Source organism: Apis florea, unplaced genomic scaffold (assembly GCF_048593485.1).
Source record: "Apis florea isolate Af1SG1 unplaced genomic scaffold, ASM4859348v1 contig_2495_pilon, whole genome shotgun sequence".
Taxonomy (NCBI): domain Eukaryota; kingdom Metazoa; phylum Arthropoda; class Insecta; order Hymenoptera; family Apidae; genus Apis; species Apis florea.
In genome coordinates, this window is record NW_028256595.1 from 609,918 (window position 1) to 637,212 (window position 27,295).

General features: G+C 44.9%; 1 protein-coding gene across 1 annotated transcript; it reads left to right on the plus strand.

Moving 5' to 3' along the window:
* The first annotated feature begins 1,342 nt into the window (after positions 1-1,342).
* Positions 1,343-27,231, plus strand: LOC100868622 (lachesin). Its single transcript, XM_086906810.1, is given in 10 exon segments — positions 1,343-1,534; positions 2,948-3,075; positions 12,309-12,356; positions 12,359-12,405; positions 21,144-21,390; positions 22,365-22,538; positions 24,060-24,188; positions 24,301-24,436; positions 24,607-24,764; positions 25,033-27,231. Coding segments are annotated over 10 exon segments (1,437 nt in total). The 5' UTR covers positions 1,343-1,484; the 3' UTR covers positions 25,353-27,231.
* Positions 27,232-27,295: the final 64 nt, after the last annotated feature.

Consider the following 27,295-nt stretch of genomic DNA (forward strand, 5'->3'; position numbering starts at 1 on the left):
GTGGTCGTTGTATATACGCGCGGTGATCTTCCGCCGGGGACCCATAATACGTCCGAGCGATATTTTCGAACGGGATTCCCCGCTGAATTCCGAGGTGAATTATTAAGGATCGTATATAACGATTCGAGAATCGGGACGCGATGGTAATCGGCGATTCAATTTTCGATGTATATATCGTACGGTAAATCTATCGTTTCGACGAAAGGATCGAGGATCAAATTGTTGTACGATCAACCGTTAATCGATCGATCGGAGGGGGAGAAAAAAGAAAGAGAGAGAGAGAGAGAGAGAAAGAGTGGGGAGGGCGTGAATAAGAGGGATGGATATATTCGTATATGAGGCGTTTTTGCCTTTGCGAACGAACGGTCACCGTAGACTCTGGCGATCATAGCTAATGGCTTTGTCGTTGACTTTGATAAATTCCCCTTCCGAACGGGATTCGTTATTACGCGGCAATATAGGATAGAAGTATGAATTTTCAATGTCGCCCTCCTCCACGCGCCTTTCCATTTGTCTATAACCGCGTCCCGTGGATAATCTCCACGTCTCTCTTTACGTTTAAACACGTAATTTCCACGAGATTTCTCCGCGAAGGAAGATTAATCGATCGAAGAAGAAGAAGAAGAGGAGGAGGAGGAGGAAAATATCCGATTCGATCGAACGCCGTGGACGAGTTTAACGGTTTAATCCGTCCGATCTTAACGATCGAAGAGAAGAGAGGGATTGAGAAGAGGGAGATTGTTGGCAAAAACGGATACCGGTTGCTTTCGACACCGTTCTAGACGATTAATCCGTTTCTCGGGGGGAATAGCCGCCGTATTTGCATAGCTACACGTACGGGGATGATGTATGCATGTATGCATCCGCGCCTTCGCATACGCGACCGCGTCCCAAAATTATTCTTCGGATTACGGGGCGACACAACGATCGCGGGAATAAATCTTCCGGAAAGCGTGTAATCGGGCACGAGTTGAAACTGTGTCGACGATCGACGACATTCCGACCCGGAAACGGAGGGACAAACAGTCGAGAGGGAGAGAGAGAGAGAGAGAGAGAGAAAAGGAAAAGGAGATCTGTTCGTTCGCCTATTATTATTATTATCATTATCATTATTATTATTATTATTATTATAAGCGGATACACGTATTCTCGAAGAAACGTTGGCCGAATTCGAAAATTCAAAGTTCGAGACGATCGATTAATAATAATGTCCGTTAATTGACGACTCGATCCCTCGATAAAGGCGGGAGGGAAAGGGAAGGGGGGGGGGAGGGAAAAAATGATGAGTTGACGTTTCCCTTGATTATACGGGGAACGATATTCGGGGGGGGAGAAGAAAAGAAGTTATCGGTAGGAGAGCGGAGATCCTTGACTCGGTGATATTTAAGCCGCGCTTAACGCCGTCTCATCGTAACGAAGACAAAACGAGAAATTCCAATTTTTCGGGATTACCAAATTATCAAAGAGAGGCCATTCCTCAGGGAATGGATGCGCTCGGATTCATCCCCACCGAATCAAGATCAACTTATTTCCAGTACAATGCGAACCGAGCTATTAAGCTTTCTTTTCTCCCTCTCTCTCTCTCTCTCTCTCTCTCTCTCTCTCTCTCTCTCTCTCTCTCTCAGAGGTGGAAGCAAGCGCTCGCAAAGGCATTTCCCGACCATTTCGTCGACGAGGCTTTTAAATCGGTCATAACGTTTGCGCGATTCTTTTCTGAACAGAGACTATGTTTGCGAACAAACAGCTCATCACGGTAAACACACGGAAGACGGTCGGAAATGGAATTTTGCTTCGAAAAGTGAAATCTCTCACGCCCGGATCCTTGTATTATCAATCTGGAAAGCTTTTAACGGTGACGAAAATCCGATTTTCTTCCCGGTCCTTCTTTCTCCCATAAAATTGTTGGACCGTGGGGTGTAAACCGTGACTACGAGTGAAAACGATATCTATCTCTCGAAATTAAGACATTCGGAAAGTGGCTACGTGTTAACGCCGTGTTAATTCCACGATCTCTTCCCTTCCCTTCCCTTGCCCACGATCGAACCCGTGGATTCAGACGTACGTCTGAAAGAATTTTTTCTCTCTCCGTTCCGAGTGGATCAAGAGGGAATGGAAGGGAAGGTTGATTTTCAACCGAAGCCGGCGGCGGGCGGATTTCGTCGTTCTCCTCTCTCTCTCTCTCTCTCTCTCTCTCTCTCTCTCTCTCTTTCTCCGTTCTCGAAAAGCATCGATCACGCGTCAGCGAGATAAAACAAAGAGCTTATAATCTGACATGGAGGTTCGAGGCTTCGAGAAAGATTCGAGCCGATATGTATGGGGGAGAATCGTTGTTCGAGAATCGATGTTTATCGAGGAGAACCCGCCGGCAGGTGGAGGCGCTTTTTTCCACCCATTCCCATAATACGAAGAGACAGAGAGAGAGAGAGAAATTTTTCATTTAGTCCCGTCGTAAATAAGAGCGGGAGCGGTTGCGCGTACGTATAAGCTCTCTCTTCTCGTTGGGAGGTGGTAAATTCCGCTTCCCACTGAAATCTGCGCTCCTGCTGCTGCTAAATGGTCAGGGGGGGAGGTATAGTTATTTACGAAATGGCACGTGAAACAGATAATTGTTGCCCCTTCGTTCCTTTTTCTGGACGATAATTATTATCGCGCTCATAACCTGAGTATACCTGGCAAATCAGTATATCGATCGAGAAATGGAAGAAGGATGAAAGGAATCGCGATGATGATAAAAAAAGAGAAAGAAAGAGAAGAAGAAAAAGGAAAGAAGAACCGGTAGTGGTGGTGGTGCACGAGGAAAGAAATAAGCGGTAAAAGGAGTTTGGGGGATAGGCGAAACAGAGGGAGATGGAGGATCGTGGAGCGAGCGAGCGAGAGGGCGGGAGGGAGGGAAAGAGAGAGGAGTCATTATTATTGTTCAGGCTTCTTTTTCTTCTTTCACTTTCAGAATGAGGGTGGCACGGCTATTACTGTGCTACGTACTTCTCGAAGACTACAGTACCAATCTCGGCGGGGCTACAATTACCAGCGACGCCGCGCGCCAGGACGCCTCTGCGACGAATCCTACGTTATCAGGTACATGCATACACACGTACATGCACACGCGTATCGGTCGCCTTTTCTTTTCTTTTTTCTCTCTTTCACTCTCACTCTCTCTCTCTCTCTCTCTCTCTCTCTCTCTCCAAATCTAGCCGAGAAAAGGAGGATTTATCGAATTATCGAAATCAATTAACGGGAGGAGTGGAGTGGTTATTACGCGGCGATCAAACTCTCGGGAAAAAACTTTTTCGCTTCGCCTCGATCGAAATGTTTGCGCGGTGCCAAATTAATTTCACGCCCCTAATTACGCGGATCGAATCGAATTACAACTATTACCGAAACGCGTAGCGAAACGAGTTTTCGCGTGTACATCGGTGATAACTAACTTGGACCCAAATTCCCAAACCCGATGGACTCTGCCCGGAATTATTCTCGAGAGCTATCTCTCCCTCTCTCTTTTTCCCTTTGTTTCCTCTCTTTCTTCCTTTTTTTTTTTTTTTTTTCGAATTGGAGGACGGTGACAGAGGTGCTCGAACCAAGCAGGTACGCACGTCAAAGGGTTTAATTACCGGGGCGACTTGGCGTGGACGGCTCGGCCGGCTCGGATCACCTAATCGCGGTTTTTCATCGGTAGCTTCGGTTTCATCCTATTGCCCGCCGCGACGTTGCTTTTATTTCGTGCGCCGGATCACAGTTTTTTGCGCGTTATCAGCCGTCCTCGAGCTCGTCCTCGTATTTTACAGGACTAATCGCCACCTGCGTACGTATATATATGTACGGGAATATACGTATTTCGTTGGTGAACGAGAAAATGAAAAGAAAAAGAAAATGTAAGAACGTTTCCTCGTATAATATTAGTTTCGTACGTTGATCGACAAAGGGAGAGTAAAAATCAAAGAACATAATATATATATATGTATGCATACGATGCATGTTTTCGATCGTAATCTCGATGACAATGGGCCTTTGTTTCGGGGGAATTGATCATCCGCGCGATCTAGATTACTTAACCCTTTTAAACGAATGGAAACGAAATTAGAACGGAATTAACAAACGGATGAGAACGGATTATCGTTCGATCGTTCGACGGAACGGTTTTTGTTCATCGACTCGATAACTTGGAAATTACGGCAACAATCGATTTCATTCCGCCGAGAAGTTGGAGGAACAGGCTCCGATTCAAAGGATATATGTACGTTAAATTTAATTTAAACTTTGTCAGGCTTTAACGACGTCTCGGTCGTCGCTTCGTCGAGGACGAAGTTTCATTACGCGAGAAGAGAGAATCGCACAACGCATCTCAAAAAACTCGTCTTTAATACGCGTCTTAACCGTCGCGTCACGGTGGAGAGAGCCATCTTCGATCTCATTCGGGAACTTCGGTCGATTAGCGGTGGGGGGAAGAGCGGCGCGAGATCGGATAAAGTGGTTGGGCAAAGCGGTTATACGTATTCATCGTGGAACCGGGATAACGCGTTAGCTCGGAGGCTTGCGCACCGTTAAACGAGCGTAATATCCTTCGCGACTTGGTATGAGGGAGAGACGATAAGAAGGAGCCGAGGAAAGGATAAAAATTCGCGAGAAGGGAATAATCTACGTTGAATCGAAATAAGACGGTGGCGCCGCCGTTGAGAATCTTCCGAATCTCGAGTTTCGGACTCGTGGAAAATAGCGTGGGAAAGGAGAAAGTTTGCGGGCGGCGCAACGTACATTGAGAGACGAAAGAAAGGGATAGCCGCGAATAACGACGACGACGACGACGGTGTCCCTGAAGTTGAAGTAGCTCCACTCGGGCTCCACTCCTGCTGCCCTAGGTTACTTCACCAAGTTTTTCCCTTTGAGGATGAAAGATATTAATTAAACTGTCACAGACACGGTGAGCGGAGAGCTTCCAACTTTATTTCACCGCTTACAAGTTTACCGCTTAAACGGTTGTCGCGCGTGCGCCGATCTTATCCCATTCCGGGATCACGAAACGCGAACTGACCACACTTCATCTCCCTAATTTCAGTCTCTCCACTCACGTACGAACGCGTCAAAATTACTCAAGAAGCGAACAGGTGTTGTTTCATTGTGCCCTTCCTCTTCGAGACAGATTATTCGATCCGCGAAAGATCGGATCGTGGCTCGATACGCCAATGATCGTCGTTATTGGGGGAGGGGGAAGGAGTAATATCAGGATGGAGTCGACATACTCGAACCCGTCTAATATCGGAGGCATCCGCGTGGCTCGCGCTAGGATCGCGTTAGAGAGACAACGAGATTGGCATTAATTAGCGACAGGTAATGCGGATGCACGTGACCACGCGTGCGAGGTATGCGCGCGGGATTCGATGACAGTTTGGCGCGTCTTAAGCCACCTCGAGCGTGCCACGCGCGGAATAATACGCGCGAAACCCGAGCGTCGGCCCTCGCATACCTAAACATCGCGCGCCAAAGTTTTAAACGCAATTTCCGCACGCGGTGATCTCGCTCCTCGCTGAAATAGTTGCCCAAGTTGTTTCGGGTTTACGTCGCGAATATTCCGCTTCTTTTGTCTTCTTCGGCTCGTCGAAAATTCCACGCTCGACGCGATTTTTCGAAAACTCGAGGACAACTCTAGGAGCAACGGCGGCGGACGGAAGGAAGGAGCAAGGCGAAATTAGATTTTCGGATGAACGCCCCCGCGAACCTGCTCTCGCACACCTCGCATACTTTCCACCAACGCGCCCACCAACTTCCCATTCTTCTTCGCCCTTCCTTCGTTTATACCCCTCCCTCCCCCCCCCCTCCCCTTCGAAACGGAATCAACGGCTCGGAACGCGCTAATATTTCCTCCTCCCTTTCCTATCCCGAAAACGATCCCGATTTCAATCCGTTCGCAACGCGGCGCCAAGCGTTTAGTCGCAAATTTTCCGCCCTCCAAACTTTAATAAACCTTTTTCTCCCTCCTCTCCTGTGATGCAAGGAGCGCCGTCTATCCGGGGCGCATTAAAGGAGGAGGAAGCGTGACGCGAATAACGCGCGTCCAAGTATTCGCTCACGTATATACACACACACTCACATATACATAAACATATATAGGGCGCAGTTAGGAAACCTTCGTGTCCCGCATGTGCGATCTTACTAATTTCCGGCAGGATCGAAACCTGTCGTGGGAAGGAGGGAGAGGAAGGGGAAGGAGGAGGAGGATGGTGGTTGGTTGGCAGATCCCGGGGACACGGGCGCGAATTCGATTAATTAAAGCACGAATTCGCACCGCTTCGTGGGAAATGGAATTATCGCGGCCGTTAGTAGCCATGACGGCGGAGACGGTGGCGACTCCTACCCGCCCGTCTGGTCACTTCTGGTTTCAAAAGAAGCAGAACGGTGGCGAAGAGTCGTGCCGCGTTCCTAACGGAAATTCTAACGCGGTGGGAGAGAGGAAGGAGGAGAAGCCGTTCGAGCGAACGAGCGAGCGAGCGAAAAGAGAGAGAGAGAGAGAGAGAGGTTATATATTTACTCTATCGCGGGAGAAAAAGTTTCGGGCAAGGAGGATTCGAGCCGTGAGAATTTAAAGTCGCAGGAATCGGGGGGAAGGTAAAAGAGCGACCAACTTTTCCAACACCGTTCCTATAATCCGCTTTCCCATCGTATTCCGCTTAGTCCACCGAGAATACCCGCAACTCCCCAACGTTTACCCGCGAACGTGTCGCCCAATCCAGGATCGATCCGATATATCTATCCGACCGGTCGTCGTCCAGTTCGCTTTTCTAACCGATCCCCTCCTCCTCCTTTTCTAAAACAACATGGAAGAGAGGAGAGTAACGGTCGAAATAATAATAATAATAGTAATAATCTGGTTGTTTGTTGCAACGTTGCGAAACGTTGGAAAAACTTGTAGTATATATTATGTGTGTATATTCCCACGATACGAAACCGCGAATCAACTTGTTCGGACGGATTTCATCTTTCTCTTTCTCTCTCTCTATCTCTCTCTAGCTGCCGCGGAAGCTCTCGAGTGTTATTTTAGTAATCGGCTTTAGTTCTGCCCGCTGCGATACTCTCGCCGTTGCGCGGGTTCGAAGTTTCGGGGAGAGGCGTTTCTTGTACAACGAGATTCATCGATTCGTTAAGTTGGTCGGAATTCAGCTGTGCCCAGCTGTGCAACATCTAGACCGTGGCTCGAGGAATACGAGGCTCGATATTTCGGAATTTTTCTTCAGGAGGGCGATGGGCGAACGGGATTAAAAAGTGGGGGGGAGGATATAGGGCGGCGAAGATTGCAGAATGGCGAAGGAGGATACAACAAAGCGCGAGAAAAATTACGCCGATTACGAGGAGAAGATAGAGGAGGGAAATTTACGGCGTAGAGAGAGAGAGAGAGAGAGAGAAAGTTTTCGCAACGCGTAAAATCCGAGATTAACATCAGCTAATTTCCTCCATTTCCTCTATTTTGGAATCGATTGGGTTCTCTTTTTCGCGAATTCTTTCAAATTTGTCCCGTGTTTCGAGCCCTTCATGCGTCTTTCGACGGATTGAAACGAGCGGTAAAAAGAAAAGAAAAGAAAAAAAAAAAAGGAACAAGAAAACTCGTGTCACGCGAGTTGTACTATCTTCTTTTTCTTTTCACGACAAAGACAGACCACGATGATAAAAATCCTTTTGCGTCTGCATAATATCATAATAACTATGTAAATCAGAGCGACGAACCAGTCCACAAACACAATTGGGCATTCGTATGCTAACTTTCTCGCTCCTCCCCCGTCCTCCATTTCACTTTGCCTAGGTACTACCTATGTACATATATATATATATATAACATATACGTATGTATATATATACTATATATATATATATATATATCTAGTACGTACCTGGTTACCCAACTCCGATAACGAGTTCAGTTCTCGAAAAAAAAAAAAAAAAAAAGGGAAAGGAAAAAAAAATAATAAAAAAAAAAAAGGAAGAAAAGGGCATTCCATACCACCTACTTTTCGACCATTATCCATAGCGCTGTACAGATTTATAACGAAATCCTTTGTAGCAAAAACCGTTGGCGCGTGTTGGACGACGGCGGAGTTTCGCGGCGGAAATTATATCGTCGGGTCCGAGGTCGGCTCGATTTTTCCGACAAAAGTTTTCTTTCTGGATAAGTAAATAATAACGATGATTACGAGGAAATAATATACGGGTACAACGCAACGTATTGATATGATATGCAACGAAACGATCGAGGTAAGAGGTGGTGGTGGTCGCGTTTCAATACGGATACGCGATACGCGATTCGTGCGTTTAATGAATTTAATAAGCATCGTAAACGCGTTGCAAACGACCGAGCCAACGGGCAGGAGGAGGGGGGAAGGAGGAAAGGAGGGGGGGGAGGGGAGCGGAGAGTCGAACGAGACTTTAAACGGGCGGCCCGCAGATGGTGGCTCCCTCCTTTCGCCGAGTGTTCGATCCCGCCGCATTTATTAATCGTAACGGTTATATAATTGCGCCTTGTGTACCCATCGTCGCGGTAATAGCTTTTATTATTCGTTGGCTCGCACTGACCCATTTTACACGCCGATTCCTACTTTTCGAGATATTAACGTATCAAATATTATCTATCGCTTGCCACGGTGAATTTATATTGTTCGCGGAAAATGTAATTAAATTGATCGAATTACGTGGCGAGTCGCGATTAAAAGTCGCGCGTATTATGGAAGCGGCCGATTCGTTCCAACTGATGCGCGATTAATTAAAACGGCGCGGCCGGCACGAGATTGATTTTCTATACATATTTGTAATCTTTTATATTTCGAGTGAAATACGTTTACGATCATTGCCGTTTTCATTGCCGTCCTACCTTTTCCGTTCCGTTCCGTTCCCCCAGTGTAACTAGCTCAAACATTAATATCGTCCCTTTAATAAATGGATTCCTCTCTTTCTCTCTCTCTTTCCCTTCCTTCCATTTCTTCTCGTTCGCTCTCCGCGAGATCGCGAGATCCTTCCCTCGATTTTTATATCCTTTATTCCTTGGAAACGGGGGATAACGACAATGATACGACAATTCTCAGATTTACTCGTCAAATATGCCAGAGGATTTAATAAATGCAACGTCTCGCTAAAGTTTCGCGATGAAACTTAAATATCTCGGAAACGCGAGTTAAAGAGGAGGAGGAGGAGGGGGAAGGCCGCGACCGTGCCACGAAATTCCTATACTTTTATCTCTTCCTTTTTTTCTTTCTTTCATTCTTTCTTTCTTTTTTTTTTTTTTTTTTTCACAAATTAATGCTTTCGTCGGGATAAAAATTTGCCGAGCTCTGCTCCGAAAAAAAAAAAAAAAAAAGAAAGAGAGAAGAAATGTTTGCTCTTTCCGAAGCGAAGTTGCCTTCCCTTGAAAGTCAAGCTTCCTTCTGTACTCTCTCCCTCTTATCTTCAAAGTTCCCTGTTCCATCGTAATAACATGGAACTTTGTTAAACTCTCGTTTGAGGAAAATCCACGTCGCCGTGGATCTTCAACGTTAATAGCCGATTCGAGATACCCCTGCTTGCGACGAGAGTTAACGAGAAACGCATTCCGATACTCACCGGATTTCTTTTTCCACCGATCCCCCGCGTTTCGAACGCGCGTAACTTTTTACCATCGATAAAATTTACGGAACGCGCGTTCCTCGATCCTCGATCCATTTCTTTTCTCTTTTTCTCTCTCTCTCTCTCTCTCTCTCTCTCGATTGCAACGTCGACCATTTCTCAGATTCCGTTTTCCCCACGATTGCGCGCCTATCTTTCGATAAAAGTAACCCACCGGGAGAATAATTTGTCGAGAGATAGAGGATGCGTATTTCTACGCGAAACGAAACGATTCCTCTTTATTCGTGGTAAGTTGTAACGTAACGCAAAAAAACGTTGTTTCTCGCGCGGCGGGGAAGGGAGAGAGGCAGGTGTAGATATCGTGGACGACCGTTACCAGTTGCCGTCCGACGCGAGGCAACGAGTCTCTCTCTTTCTCGCCGCAAAGATCTCGCCTGAAATACGCGCTACGATATTTTATCCTGTCTCTACCGATGCTTCCTCTTCCCGTTCCAAACCTGTGCTATACGCGATTCGATTCGACCTTCGACGTTCCTTCCTCTCTTTCGTTTCCGCTTTCCAAAGTATCAGAGAAAAATTTCCCAATTTACGAGAGGGAGAGAGAGGGCGAACCGAGCGTGTCGGTTGGAGAATATTATTTCGCCGGACGTACACGGCCCTCTCCTTTCCCGTCCTTCCTTTTATTTACGAATATCCGCGTATCGATCCTCCCATCTTGTTTACTCCTTCGCGTTACTACGTCGTGCTCGAAACGAAATATGAAGATATCAACCGATCTCTCGGAATCGAGTCGAGCATTTCGTTTCGGTTTCCGTCCTGTCCTCGTTAATTTCATTTCGTTCCGTTACGAGATCGAAGCGAGCCAAAGGGATGGAAAAACGATTCGCTCTTAGATCGCGAAAAATCGGATTCGATTTTATCGCTGTACGATTTCGAATCTGTCCAAAGGTAAAAACTCTCCATTTCTTCCCGAGAAATCCCGACCGAGCATATCGGGATAAAACTCTAACGATAACTTGTACAGAAGCGGAGATTGAATTATTTTTCTGCCAGAATAATTTAGCCATAAAATAGAGGGGAGAGTGGCGGCGGCCACGACCGCCGCTCTCCATTCCCTCCCCCCTCGGTTCCTTTTCCTCTCAGCCTCGCCGCCTTCGTTGCTCGCCATTTTCTTCCTCCACGTTTCCTCGTATTACGTTCCGAGATACCGGCGCTGCAACCTGAAAATTCCTCCCCTCTTTCTCCCCTATTTCTCTCGGTGAATATCTTATCATAATAGGAACGGAACTGTTTTCCAGGTCCGCCGGGCCCAAACTCTTCGAATAGCAAGAACCTCTTTTCTCTCTCTCTCTCTCTCTTTTCATAAGCAGTTTCGAGTCGGATATACCTTGGAGTCTAGCTGGGACTCGACTCGACGCAGCTGCAGCCCCGCGTTTTTCCGTTCGATGCACACGATGCACACCGCTCCAACGCGGCGTCGCAGCGTCATGTTCCTCCCATTTTCGAACTTCGACTCGTCGTCGGATATCGCGATATCGCGCCATGTGGCCATCGCGCCCGATACCATCGCGCCGCCTTCATTTTCCCAAACCCGACCGTTTCCACTTATTCTTCCTCCTCCTCCTCCTCCTTTCCCCGTCACCGTCCTTTCGCGATTTCTCGTTCCTCCAACCGATTCTCGACCGAGAAACTTTCGAAACGAGAGATAAGCGAATATTCGTCCTCCCGTAATTTTTACCCTCCCTTCTTCCCCTTCGATTTCTTCACCTCGAGATCGATATTTTGTCATTTCTACTTCCATCGTTGCACTTTTACATCGACTCAAAACACGTTCGATCGAGGAGGAGATGGATGGATTATCGTCTTTGGCCGAGCGGATAACCGAGTGCGTTTATCGAATCTCTTGATATTAATCCTTTGCACTCGTATTATGTGTCATCATATAATAGTCATTCTACATTTTTACACACATAATATAATTACATTCTAGGGACTCTTGTTACCTCGATTGATACAACCTTCTTAAATACAAACACGAGTGCAAAGGATTAATATACGCGGCAACGAGCTGTTAATCGTCGTCGTTGCATCGTCACGTACGCTTTAACGAGGGGCGACGAATCACGGGGCTGTCGAATCTATCGTACCCCCCTCCCCCTTTGCGAACCACGTGAAATATGTTTCGAGTTTACGCGAAATATCGCCCCCGTTCCTATTTTATCGGGTCGCGCCCATTTTTCCATACATTTTTTCCCCCCCTCCCTCTTCCCTCCCTAAGTGTGGCGACGCGTGTTCGCGCCGATAAAGAACGGCGATCCACGTCAAGAAGAGAGAGAGAGAGAGAGAGAGAGAGAGAGGCGAGCTAATTCTAAATGGGGCGGGTTTCGTTGTAACAAAAGTTGTTACGCGTTGTTGGTAACGTTGTTCGCGAGAAGGAATGGAAACGTTGCGTGTATAACGAGACACCCTTTGACCGAAATTAACGAGAAGCTCGCGAAACGCGAGGATAATGAACGAAACAGGGAGGCGGAGAAGAGGAGAGGGGAGGGGAGCAGCGGCGAAAAGCAACGGCGGAAACAGCGAGTTCCATTCGTCGGACCTCCTCCCCCCGTTCCTTCCTTCTTTTTCTCGCAGTTTCTCGCGAGAATCGCGTTTTTGAAAAACATCATTCAACAACCGACAACGATTCAACGAGAAGATGATGAAAACACAAGGATGCTGGATTTTTGCAGATCTGCCGAGTTTCGCGGGGCCGATCGGTAATGTGACCGCGGCTATTGGAAAGAGGCCGTTCTACCGTGCACTATACGAAAGCTGGGGAGTCACAAGGTAAGGGATACGGAGAGAGAGAGAGAGAGAGAGAGAGAGAGAGAGAGAGAGAGAGAAGGATAGATTCGCGCGATCGGTGACGGCGCGACAAATGGGTCGCGTGGATGCTCGTGGCAGATGTCGCGCCGTCTTTTTCCCACCTCTCTCGTCCTCTCTCTCTCTGTTCCAACCAATTTCGCCATTCGCCTCTTCCTCCTCCTTCTCCTCTTTCTCTTCCTCCTCTTCTTCTTCTTCAACCGATTCTTCGGCAGTTTCTTCGCGTGAACGAGACGAAGGATCTTTCGAATTTTCACCGAAACTTTTCGTCGTCAACGGATAATTTCGAAAGGCGAAATATCCGTCATGCGTGTTTATTTTTTTACGTTTCGGTGTCTTTCACGCTACGTACGCAAAAGGGGGGAACGAAATTTTCAATTTCCAGCGAGTTAATCCGTCGTAAATCGTGATCTCGCTTCCGGATCAAACTTCAATCCGTGAACCTTCTTTCTTTTACCTTCCTCCCTCTCCTCCCTTTCTATACGCGCGTACATGCATGTAACGTGTTACGTTAATATTTTACGTATCTTTTACGTATAAAGAGAGAAAATTTGTCGAACGTTAAAGTCTATATCGTTGTTATTTCGCGTGATATTTTAATAATAAAGTAATTGTCAAGATGCATATTCGGTTCGTCAGAGCAAGCGTCGCGATAAAATGTCGTTACAAACCTTAAAATCCCAAAACGTGCTCTCACATTCAGTGTCTACTTATTCTTATTTTTCGTCTTCTTATACTACTATTTTTATTACTATTTTCCTTCTCTTTATCTTCTCAATTTCTTAACGAATAGAAATAATTTCGTTATTTAATAACGAAAAACTCATCTTGAACTAATATCCCAACAACGTGTTCTCCCATTCACCGTCTATTATTCTTATTTTTCACCTTTTCTTATCGTATCTCAATTTTCATCACTATTTTTCTTCTCTTTATCGTCAATTTCTCAATAGAATAGAAATAATTTCGTTATTCAATAACGAAAAATCTAAACTCATCTTCGCTCGAATTAATTTCATTATTGTATTCCACGCTTACAAAACTCAGAAATTTTGAAGATAATATTTCTATCGCCACGACCGTCGAACTCGGATTAACGCCGAAAATGTAGTTCGATCCGCGGATCATGGTCTAATTTGAGATAAAAAAATCTAACTATTTAATAATATATTATTCCATATTTTAAAAAAGTTAAACGTAAATAAATATCGTCGCCGTTCGAATTGCCGCATCGATTCGAGCAGTGCCTGGAAAGTCACCGTTGGAGCGCAAATGGTTAATAGTTAGATCGTTTTCTTGTAGCGGAGAGAAAAAAACTGAGCTGGCCGGAGCCGAAGATGGGCGCTCGCGGAAAGTTGGGGGGAAAGGGACGGGTGCCGTGTAGCTTTACGCTTTTTTGCACGACAACAACGCTGAAACATCGGGCTGAAAAAATTTCGAAAGTTTATTTGAACTGGTGCTGGGACTGCGGTACACCTCCCTGCAGTTCACAGATATATATATATATACACATATATATATAACCCTCCGTTAAAATAACGAGTAACAGTATTTATTACATCTATACGATGAGATTGAATATCGAATTCAACGAAATGGAAATTGTCGCGAAAATTTGTCGAGTAGATTTGTTAAAAAAGGAGAGGGAAGGGGGGGAGGGGGAAGAGGCGCGAAAACAACGGTATCCGGAGGGATATTTCCGGGAGATGGAAACGTTTAAACCGGGGATGGCCGATTCCGGCCGATGGCCCGAGGTTATTTCGCGTTATATATATTTCTCCAGTAAGAAGGTTTTCAGCGTGAATCCACCCTAGGCTGTTAATCGAACTTCGACTTTCGGTTCGAGGACGAGTTAAAAAAAGAAACGTCGGTAAACAAGATCTAGCCACGGGCGCGAAAACTGTAATTTCTTCTTTACCGTTTGCGTTATTTGTCTCCTCGTATATTCCGGCCGACCGATTTAATCGTCGAGATAAAAAAAAGTCTAGGAGCAACGTTACACGTTCTCGGTGTCGAGAATAACGTTTCCAACGAACATCCTCCCGTTTCGATCGAACGCGTTGAAAATCCGTTTTCCACCGGCGTCGTGTCGCTTTCCCGTTATTTCGTATTATTTTCGCAGGATAGGGGGCCACGCTTTTAACGCGCCCGTTCCATCTACGAACGAGATACTCACGGACACCAACTACCGAATAATACCCGACAACCGCAAATTTGCATTCGTGCGAATCCATTCCGCCCAACTACCCTCCTGGAACCATTGAACGCGTTGTTACCCTTCGACGAAACGACTCTCTCCCATTTGTCCCTTAACGCTAAACCTACCGACATCTATTCCTACCGCGCTCGGTCAAGATGACCGGTGATTAAAAAAGTTATCGTTTTTATGATTCGACGCGGATAATGGTTAACCGTTTGCACTCGTATTTATATTTAAAAAGGTTACCAATCACGTAACAAAAGTCCCTAGAATGTAATTATATTATATGTGATTATATTATACATACTATATTTATATTAATAAATATGGCGACTATATGGCGATATACGAGTGTAAAGGGTTAGTTTATTACCGAAGATATATAAAATAAAATTTTGATAAAATTTCGTCCAAATTTATTTTTATATAGTATTTAGTATTTCAATTATAAACTTAACAAAACTTCGTTTCTTTCATATAACATATTTCTGAATGATTTCGATGTATTGATTTCGAAGATAGTTTTCAATGTATCTTAAAAAAATTATCGTAGATAATGGTCAATTTATTACCGATAAAATGAAGAACTTTTATAAAAATTTCGTTCGAATTTATTTTTACATAATTTCAATTATAAACTTAAAAATCAAAACTTCATTTTTTCTATATAACGTATTTCTGAAAGATTTCAAAGATAGTTTTCAATGTGTCCAATTAATAAACCAGACTTTACATGGTGCATATCTAAAATTATTTATGGGAAAAAATAAAATTAAATTAATTATTTATACATCTTATTCAGCGAAGCTGAATAATTTTCTACAAATTATTTTATTCTCAAATGTACACAATTCACATATTTTTCGGCTCCGGCAACCTCTCCACACCGAACTTATTCGCGCTTTCGACCAGGCTCGCCCTTGATTTTTAACACTTGTAACGATTGTTTTTTTTCTCTCGGTTTCCATTTTTTAAAAGAATTAAATTAAACGACGCTATTTTCCATAAAATTACAATACAAAATAATTTATTCGTATGTCTAGTGTTTCTTACGAGTGTAATATTTTGTAAAACATTCATCGACACATATATCTTGTTTCGCTTCTTTTTTTTCGAGATTCTTGCGAGACTTTCGAGGATATTTTTTCTGGAAGCTACAATTTCACTAGAAACATCACTTTCTTCGTCACAGTTCATTCGATTCATTATCACTTCTTATGTCGAATAACTTATCTGCATAAATTTTCTCACGGATTTCCACATCTTTTCCGCCCTCCTCTAATTTTCACGATTACAAAATTACTAAAAAATACTACCTAAAAAGCAAAACTGCGCGGTAAGTTAAACAAACGTAGATAGTGCTACAACTAATTGTAACAAGAAAAAAACCCAATAATAAAAATGAAAAACTAACGCGGCGTAATAAAAATTCAGGCAAAAACGTAAATCTACGTGGCCCGTACATTAAGTGTTAAATTAACGCAAAGCGAATTGGAATACGTCGGCTTGTATCACCGGTTTCGTCGAAATTTAATCCTTTGCGGTTGTATTTATATTTAAGAAGAATGTAATTATATTATACATATATTTAATTAAACCTTCTTTCTTGCCTCGATGGTCGTTGATCGAATTAGATTAGGAGCGAAAAAAAATATTCGTTTGGATAATACACGATAAAAGGGAACGACGAAAGGGCGGATTTCATTCCAAAAATGCGTGTATTATTCAGATTCGAATAAGGTGGAATAAGGGAAATACGCGAGATAAATAAAGCTGCGCGCATCGCGATTTTACAGAGGCGAGAGAAAAGCTCGCGGAGAAAGCACGTAGCCGCAGTTACCTGCGGGAGAAATCCAATTCGAAGCAATGCCGGCAAGTTTAGCCGAGCAACGCGTCGTCGCCCCTCTGATCAAAACTTCACACGCGCCCGCCCTCTGACGCGTTTCCCGCGAAACTCCTTTGATCCATTGTTGCTCGCTAACACGCGCGAATTTAAGACGCCTCCCCGGAACAACGTTCCCCTTCCCTTCTTCCATTTCTTTCACGCGCGGGGCGGCCTCCCACCTCCGCTAAACCCACGGTTAACCGTTCATGAATATATAACGCGGATCTGCCGTGGGCCGTGCTCTCGAGAATTTCCAAAAGAATTTCCAAACCTCCCCACCCTCGTCCAAGGATATTTTCTCCTCGTCGCGGAAAAAAAACACCAAAGACGCGACGTCGAGAGGTCGAGGAATCGAGGTGTTTAACCGTTGACTGCTCTGAGTCGAAACGCTTCGCGTGAGCGGCACGCAGTTAGCGATCGTTGGAGACCGAATACTTTTTCGCGCAATATCGATCTCGTCGTATTAACACGTTATAATATAGTACGAGTTACGGTTACTATTACTTTGTCCACTCGAGAATCTAAACATTTTTTCCTTTTCTATACATATATACTTTTTATTCATCGATATTAAAGTAAATTGTTCGAAATAGCAAGATATTTTTTGTCGATGTATCGTTTCTTACGTTATATTAAGATACAGAGAAAATAGTTGATGAGAAAAAATTTTGTTTTTTCCTCGTTGTTAAGCAACCAAGTACGTGATTTCGCCGAACATTTGTGTCCATAAGTCACATCGATAGTTTTTGCAGGACGCCCATAGCACAAGATGTGAAGTAACGCGTTCGAAACGCGCCGTTTCCTTAGGCGATAAAACGACAGAGAATCTTTTCTCGTCCCCTCCTTTGTCGAAAGATCTGGATCTAGGGAGGGAAACAACGAGAAGACTCGAGTTATATACATATATATATATATATCCGAGTCGTCGAACGCGGTCATTTTTACATGACCGGCGGGGAATTTGGAAACGAGAATATGCCACTTCAAAGGCGTGATTCTCTTCCGTCCGACAGACGGAAAAAGACGTCTGGTTGAAGCAAGGAAGAAGATTTATGGCTTTCGAAACTTCATCGGACGTGCTTGGTTATACCCTCGTTCCATCGATCTACGTGTATTAAACAGTTTTTTTAACGCGATATAAAGGGAAGAGAAACGAGATGGACACGTTCGGGATGGATATTCCCTCAGTTTTCCTCCATCGTTTCTCTCTCGAGGGACGGAGAAATTCGAAAGCGAAGATAAAAACAAGAAAAGAAAAAAAAAAGGAGGAGACGAGAGATCGAAGGTCGACGCGATTGTAATCGGAATCGTTCCTATTCCCTTATTTATAGCCGACGAAATCCTTTCTACGTTCTCGCATAAAAAGCTCGTAAAACGGGAAAAAATACGATCGAGTTTCTCAGGGGAGATAGAAATTGGCGGTGGCGCTGCGGACGCGTGAGAGAAGTGACCGACCTATCGGGACGCGCCTCGAGCAGAAAAATTTCCTATTCGCTATTCACCTCTCTCGCGACGAGTATATCGCGAAACGAGAATTAGCGCGTTTCCAAACGTACGAACTTCCCGATCTCCTTTGAAACGACGATCGATCCTCAAATAAGGTAAATTAGCATGGAAGAAGCGGCGAAGCTTCGTCGCTGAATCGCTCAAGGCTGTTCGAGTTTGCCTCGAGATCCTGCAACTTTAATTGCCGTCGTTTCGTTTTCCACCGTTCCCCCTCCCTTCCCTTCTCCGTTCCCACTCCCCACCATCCTGCGACCGCCGGTTAATATTATCTCGGAACCGCGATCGCGACGATGTTCGACGCAACGTAACCGTAACGTAACGTAACCGACGATTCTCGATTCATCCGATCGTATTCGCATGGATTCGTATGTTCACGCTTCGCGACGCTTCGTCCCCGATTAATACCGGAAGTCTGGCAACTCCCGTATCTCTCTCTCCACGAGCCGGTTCCCATCGAGCATCGATGAACCAGAGTATTTTCGGGTATGGAGTCGCTGCCAGCCACCACCGATCCACTGGTGTGGAGGAAGGGCGGCGGAGGGAGAGAGAGAGAGCGAGTTGGCCGGAGTGGTGTTTCCCCGGGGTAAGCACGAGCATATACTTGCCCGGGGCTTATTCAGACAAATCGGTGATTGCTGCGGGAGAGGCGAGCGAAAGGGTAGCGCTCGCCACACCGGCGGAGCATCGTTGCTCCCGACATCGCCCGCCCACCCGCCCACCAACCCACCCACGCCACCTTCCTGCAGGAACGAAGACAGAACGGGGGGAGGGAAGGCGGGTTTAGCCCGAAATCCGCGATGGAGACGAAAAGAGAGGGACGAGAAAGATGAACGGATATAGATATAGATGCGGGAGGCGAGTTTTGGGAGGGAAGACGGGGAAGGGGGGAAGCGAGATCGCGGAGGTTAGAGCGAAGAAGCGTCTGAGGGAGGGGGAGATAGAGAGAGAGAGAGAGAGAGAGAGAGAGAGAGAGAGAGAGAAGAATGATTGTTTCCATGATTACAATGGAACGGAAGAGGAAAAGGGATGGAGCAGGCTGGCCTAGGAAAAGGGTATGGGGAGCAATCTCTTAGCGCTAACGTAGATTCGTGGCCCAGGGTCTGCTCGAAATATTACACCGAAGGGGGAGGGGGGAGGAGGAGGAAGGAGGGGGGAGGGTACTACGGCGAAAGGCCGTAGTACGACTTATCCGTCGTCGAGCGTTATTCCCACCCGGGGAATTTCCTAACTCCGTGGATAATGTGTGTCACCCGTCGAATCGTCAGAGCCGCGGAATCTTCCAAAGAAATCTCATCCGTTTATCTTCCGTGGTGTGGTAAGACGGAAACGCATACGGGCTACTAACCCAACTCGTCTACGTCTACCTACTACCAGCAGTACCCGTATCAGCAACGCCGATCTCTATTTCCGATTATCGCCTGGCTATTAGACGAGATATAGGCGAAACATCGACATTAAATCGCGATAATTACGAAGGAAGGGAAAGGAATTCTTTTCGAATATTTTTCCCGAGCAGGGATACTCTGGCCGGGTTACTTTATTAGGCGTGCAAACAAGTTCCCCTTCCCCTTTTTTTCTACGGTCGTAACTTCTGACTTCGAATTCGAATCGCTTGTACGTTCGTGGCGCCATCTGAAACAGCGTTCTTTTGTTTTTAAGAAGAGTCGTGAGGAGCGCTCTAATAGTTTCCAGTCATGTGCGAGTCGATTTCGAACGATACAGCGTGCGAGAAGCGTGGAAAAAGTCGTACCAAAGATTCAAAGCCGAAAATTTTAAAGACGACGATCGAATCGGTCGACGAAAATTCGACCAGATACGAGAAGAATTGGCAAAAAGATCTATCTTGACAATCTCGCGCATCTGATTTACGTAATAAAATCTTGAATTTGGGGGGGAAAAAAAAGGAAACTGAAAGAACTTATTTACACGCCTAATAATTGGACTGGTAATCCAAATAGGAGAGGGGGAAGGGAGAGAAGGTGTGAGAGTCGGGACGATGAAGCGACGACGATTCGCGTGGATTCAAAGACGAGACTGGAGATAACTAATTCGATCGAGAGGTTGAGGGGGGAGTCTCTCTCGTTGTTATCTCGGTTCGAGGGGGGGGAGGAAGGATCGATCGTAGGTATAGTTAGATACATAGACGATAGACGAACTGTGTGTATAGATAGATAGATAGAGAGAGAGAACAAGGGGAATTTCGCGGAATATCTGCGCACGCCTTGAGAACGGCGAACGCGTTAACCGATTCACCGAGTGGCAACGTTGGAGGTTTGCCGGTTTCTCGAGGCAAGAGAAGGGGGGCGCGCGCGTACGAATGCGGTCGGTGTCGCGTGACATCGTGTAACCCGACGCATACGGGCGCATACCTAGGCAATACGGGATGTGCGCGCCGCCACGACAGTCGCCTCGGATTAATTACCAAGTGCGGCGTTATAGATAACGCGTAGGAGATGCGGGAAAGGGGGAGGGGAGAAAGGCGAAGGGGCGAGCGATACCGACGACGTTAAATTGAACCTTTCGCCGGGGTTTGATTCCTCCCTAAAACCAATTACCGCCACCGGCCATACGTGCCAACACCTATCGGTCTTCGATATATCGGCTCGCCGCACGTAAACACGCGTCCTCCGATATCGACTCGAGTCGATCGTCTATCGCTCATCGTCCTTCCTTACCTTTATGGAGATGCGAATTAATTCGTTCTGGAAAAAAGAAAAAAAGAAAAAGAGAGAGAAAAGGAAGGAAGGAAAAAAGATGATAAAAGAGACAGCGGGGGGATGGGTAAATGGTATTCGAATTAGCTGGAAAATTGTTTACGTCGTTAGATTTCCATCGGTCCGTTTGCCCCCGCTTTGTCACCGCATTTAACCATCCCTCCGCACATCCGTTCCGTATATAAATAACATTATACGTATTTGAATAGAAACGTCAATGTAATTAACTGCGCGCACGTATAGGAGATCGTGTGCGTTTATTCGGAATACACGTACACGCGTACGCGTAAATCTGTTGGTTGTAACTAATATTAACGCAATTAGGATAGCGAGGGAGATAGAGATAGATATCGACGTATTGGAATTTTTTTGAACTTGAATTCGAACTGTCCCTCAGGTGGGATGGATTCGGGTGGAGGATAAGACGATACTGTCGTTGGGCCAACGAACGGTGACCCACTCGCCCCGATTCCTGGTCACGTTGGAGAACGCAAAGTCGAAGAATCAAAGCGAGTGGAGGGACGAGGAGGAAGCCACCTCGCGGCTTCACATTCGCCAACTTCGGGAAGCTGACCGGGGATGCTACATGTGCCAGCTGAACACGAAGCCCATGTTGAGCCAGCTGGGATGCGTGGATGTCCTAGGTATGCCTAATTGCGCGTTATACCGCATTCCTACGGCCAGATACGGCCGGGTGTTTGCGGTCGCTCGTATGCGCGCACGTCACGCACGCACGCACCCAGGTTTCGATTAGCCTATCTCTCGAGAAGGGATGGATGGAAAATATGCGCGCCTCGCCGCTAGAATACGTTTCAATGGGGACCCCTGTGGAACGGGGTGGCCCGTACCCACCATATATACATCCCGTGTTCCTCACCCCCCCCCGCTCGCTTCTATTCGTTCCACCATCGTCCGATTCCTATACTTCCCTCGACTTCCTCCCCTGTATAGTGGTACACGCGACCCAACCGTACATTACCCGACCGTCCCCCCTCCCCATTCCTCTCTCTCTCTCTGTGTCTGGCCGACTCTTGGTCTGGTGTACGAACGTATAGTCGTGCGTGTGCGTGGACACCAACGAGGGAGGGGGAAAAGGGAGAACGAGAATTCATCGAGAGTGCGTACGTATACTTGCCTCCTGGTATTCAACTCGAAAGAGCGATCGGCCCGAATGGAATGAAATTCCTTTGTGGGCAAACACAGGAAAGATCCCTTTTTTTTTTTTTTCTCTCTCTCTCGCCCAACCCCGAATCATTCCCCCCCTCCCCTCCCTCCATCTATACGATATTTGTCCAACCTGAATTGCGTGTAATTGAAATGGCCTCTCTCCTCCGTGGCCGTGGCTCTCCTCCCGAAAGAAACGGGGAGATCTCATCGCGAGAATGCTCCTTCTGTGTTACCCACGAAAGGATAGACGGTATCTCATTTTTCTGAGGGAGCGGGGGAGGGGAGGGGAGGGGAGCGATTTTGACTTGATTTCAAATCAAGGAGGGGTTGGGATTCCAGACCCATCCCTCTCTTCTTCCTCCTTTCACGTCCGTAAAAATTTTTCGATACAACTCTTTTTTCCGTTCTTTTTCTTTCCTCCTCTCTCTTTCTCTCCCTTCTCTGTTCACAGTTCCGCCGGATATACTTAGCTCTGGCACATCGGAAGGCGAGGTATCCGTTCTGGAGGGTGAGAACGCCACCCTCTCGTGTAAAGCTACCGGGAGGCCGGCACCTCGTGTGCTCTGGAGACGCGAGAAAAGTGGTTTCATACTTATGAGGGGTCTTCACGATCCGCTGATACCAGGTAAGATATTACATTTTTATCTCGAGTCGAGCACTCTCGCGAGCGCCGTCCCCGGTGACAAATAACGTTCGATTCTCTTCTTTTTATTAATTCTTAAGACCGCTCGAAACGTCCGCCGCCGCCTCTTCCTCCTCCTCCTCCTCCTTCTCGATATCACCCATCGAATATCGCCCATCCTCGAGTTTCCTTCTTCGATTCCTCCTTTCCGAAAAATTATCCCTCTTTCTCTCCCTCCTTTCCCTCCGATATTCGATTCGATCGCGCCCGATTCGATTAAAAGAAGAATGAAGATTTTCGTCGAGCCGTACACGAACGTTACGCTCTTTCCACGACTGATCATCAGAGATATCGGGGCGAGGAGAGAAGGGGGAAGGGAGAGGGAGACCGCGTCACGACTCTCGGCACGCCATCTAGGTTCTACGTTTAAACGGAACGTGAAGACATCGTAAATCCGGCCGACCTACGTGATGCCGATCGAAAGCAATTACGCTGGAACGCGAGTTCTCATCGAATGGAGATTAGTCCGTTCGAAACGACTTTCGATATATTTCCACGTGCACGTGCGCCCACCGCCACGATCCTGCACCGTAGTATCGTATAATTCGACGATTTTCTTTGTTCCTACTCGAGACGGATGAAAATAATTCGGGAGGGGGGAAAAATGGCGTCCAACGGTTTTTTCGCTCGGGCGCGTGGCAAATTCGTCGTCGACCGTTTACCCCGCGAGATATTAATGGTTACGAATTCTCGAACAATTGTTGATAAATCGATACGCAATATTTTGAGTACGTTGAGTGGACGTTGCGACAAAAATACGCGTATTCGTATTTTGAATCGAGAGAGAGAGAGAGAGAGAGAGAGAGAGAGAGAGAGAGAGAGAGAGAGAGAGAGAGAGAGAGAGAGAGAGAGAGTAGATCGAAACTTGTCAACGCGAATAATGAATCTTTCATTTTCGATGGATCTCATTAGGCGGGTTTGACACGTTTTATCGGTACGCGATGAGACGATGCGCTCGACGATTTGTGTCGTCCGCGATTTCCTCGATAATAATTTAATTACGGAAGGATTGGTCGATTTCGAAAGCGTTGCGTACGTATACACGCATAATTAAACGATAATACGATAAACGATCGTCAACTTTCTCCACGCTCTTGCCGCGCAATTTTCCCAGGAATTTTACGATAGGATCCTTCGCGCGGTTTTCGTGAAGTATCGATTTATCATATTCGCGATAGTAGTTGGCGAATACTTGTCGGTTGTACGTTTCAATTACCATACTTTTGCCCGACGTACCGTGTCACTCCCGTTTACCGATAATTCATCCTTAAATCATTCGTCCGATTCCTCGTTAACGAGTGTAATGAGATTTAGGCGGCATCGTAATAGGCGGTGGTCTCGTTGTTTTAACGCAAAGGACGTATTTCGCGTGTAATTTGGTGTAGTTGCGAACGTTGGCAACCGGCCAGCGATATGTATACGAGAGCTTTCAACCAGATATTCATACGATGCGAGATTTTATAGTGGACAACCAGTCCGGTGAGAAGCTGGAATTAACAAGAGTGGACAGGAAGCAAATGGGAGCTTATCTTTGCATAGCGAAAAACGAAGTGCCCCCGGCAGTCAGCAAAAGAGTCTATCTAAGGGTAAACTGTGAGTACTTTTTCGAATCCTCGATGATATTATTCTCGCGATGCTTATATAGGATAAGATCGATCGAATCGATCGGAGATATATTTGTTTTATTTGCTTTTTGGGATTTCAGTTCCACCTAGCGCAAAGGTTCCCAATCAAATATTAAGCTCACCTCTGGACACGAACGTATCGTTGGTCTGTTTGATCGAAGCTTATCCAAAGACGATTAACTTGTGGACCAGAAAGGAACAAGTTATTATGAGCGGGTATGTTATCACAGAACGTCTACTACACTTACTTACGTGTTTCTTTACGATTAACGCGCGGCGCGTGAGATCCACGACGTGTCGTCCAAATATGACCGAGACGCGAAATCGATTCCACGCACACACACATGTACTCTCGAACAGTAAAGTTAAGCGATGTGTCAACACAGTGGTAGATACGAAATCGACGAACGGGGACATCCGGACGAAGAATGGAAGACAACGAGCGAACTGAAGATAAGCCGTTTAGAGAAAACGGATTTGGGAGAGTACACGTGTTCAGCGTCCTCAAGCATGGGAAAAGCCGAGGCTACCCTTAGGGTTTACGGTGAGTCGGCACATACGTATACGATCGACGAACACTGTCATTTTTCGACGACTGCCATTCCATGGAAAATTCCCCTGACACTGACATCACGCGACTCTTGCCCTTCTTTCGAACCATCCACTCGAATAACCAACAAACTTCGATATCGAACTTTATACAACGTTCACGTGCCATCATTCGTTTTTGCACGTGAATCTAAGAATGCCCCCCTCCACTTCGAATCTTTCTTCTCGTTACACGATACACGATATAGGGGAAATGTTTTCAGAAATCGAACGAGCAACCATACGGACCACCTCGGCCAGTTGGAAGTTGAGCAAGGGAAAATCAAAGTTTGCTCAAGTTACTAAGAATCGAGTTTTTCATCAGATGAGTACACCAGCGATGCAAAAAAGTACCGTGAGAATCGTTTACAGCAAACACACGATCACTTCGACAACGGTAAATCCACGCGCGCCTTTCGTCAAAGACGAGAACTTATTCAAGAATCGCGACATCTCGAACGAGAGGAATTGTGCCAATGCGAAGAACGATAGCGGTATGCGAGTTTATGTCGTCTGCTTCCTCTTCTTCCTTACCATTCGATAAATATTATCAACCAATCAGAATGATCGCGAGAGAAGAACTCTGTCGATACGTTAGACGAACGAAATGCAAATACTACGGGTGTTCGTTCGCGTTTCACGCGTATTGGAGTGAACGAGAGATCGAACGATTGCGAATCGTCGAGAAATAACCGCGATTTTCAAAGTTCATATTTCGTTTCATTTCCAGCGACGATACAGCGAACAAATCGACCCCCCCCCCCCTCCTCTCTCTCTGATGTATATTTTTCGCCAAGATAATAATTCGTGGCGAATAATGTTGCGAATTTGAAAAGATAAATGCTTACGAATGTATTTTTTATGACCCTTTTATCCGTTTTGGAATACGGGGAAAAGAATAAAGTCGTGAGCGAAGTGTGTTCTTTAGTTCGACTATAATAAAATGTAACATTGTCGAGTATTTTTTTAACAATGAACAAAGTGAAAGAAATACAAGATTTCTCGTTGAAAATTATTATTTACGATTTGTGGAATTATTAGAAGTTACGATGTAATTTTTATAACTTTAGCATCGAAAGCCTTACACATGCAGGGTGTCTATCTCAAGTGGGCCACCAGTGTCATTCACGAGATCATCGTTCGACAAATACGAGGAAAAAAACTTATACTTTCGATTGATTAGTCCACACTTCGGAATTATTTCAACAATGGCAGTGGCGATCCAATTAAAATGAACATCCTTTATAATATCTCTTTACGTCGTAATATATATAATTATTATCAACGATTAATTATATTTCCAAGTTCTGCAAGAATCGCGCTTTATCGCGAATTGATGCTGTTTAATCAACTATTCGATTATACTCGAACACAGACAAATAATTAGCATACTAATTTGTACGTAAGGGGTAATGAGATAATATCTTTATTTATCGGTACGATAACAGAGTGAATTGAGATTGTAAGTGGCATCTTAACGAATGTTAAACACGTCATATCTAAGATTCATATCCGTAGGGCGCATAATACGGTATTATATATATTTTAGAAAGATATTAGACCTTACTTTTATTATTTTATGTATTTTTTTAATTATCCGTAGACACAAATAACGTACCTCATATGCCAACGATTAAACGAGACCACAATCATAAGTATAATCAATCGGGTTCACTGCGAGGAATCTATTTAAATTTTATCACGCGATCATCTTTAAACCATTTTTCATATATGTATCTCGTAATCGATTGATTATCGTTATTTATCGTTATTTAATATTTTTTCATTTTTTCTTTCTCAATTTTTTTTTTAATTCCCATATACATCTATATATACATATATATTATATAATACGTATTTTTTATATAAATTATTTGTGATAATATTACGAAGAAAATAATTTTCCTTCGAGAAATCGACAATAAGCGTTCCTAATAGGTTGTGCTTTCTATCATTTGTCAATGTTCCTCGCAAAACCGCAATTCATACGTTACTCTGTAATTATGATCTATTTGCGAAATAGTGCGATTAGAAAGTCTCAATGTCTTTTACCGGATAACATTTTTAATCCGAGAACGTTGAAGCTTTCTTCTTGTACCGTTATTATCATGAATGTCTTCTATTACAGAGTACAAACTTTAGTCTCAATGCGTGGCTTATTATTATTAATAATATAATAGTATTTATTCGCGAAATAAACAAGAAAACACATATGTTAAATACATTTATTTAACAAATATTGTATATCGTAAAACACTGCTCAATATAACGACTTTACAATAACTATAATAAAAGAATGTTGTTGTTTATAGAAAAAAAAAATATATTATAAAAATATGATGAAAAATGTGCTCAAATTGGATAATTATATAGCTTTGGAGAAACCAACATGTTGACAAATAAAACATACCATGCAACTAGTAGAGATGTTAGTTATTTTTTTTCCATTTTAAATTATTTATAAATAATTTCCATTGTCATTTAAAT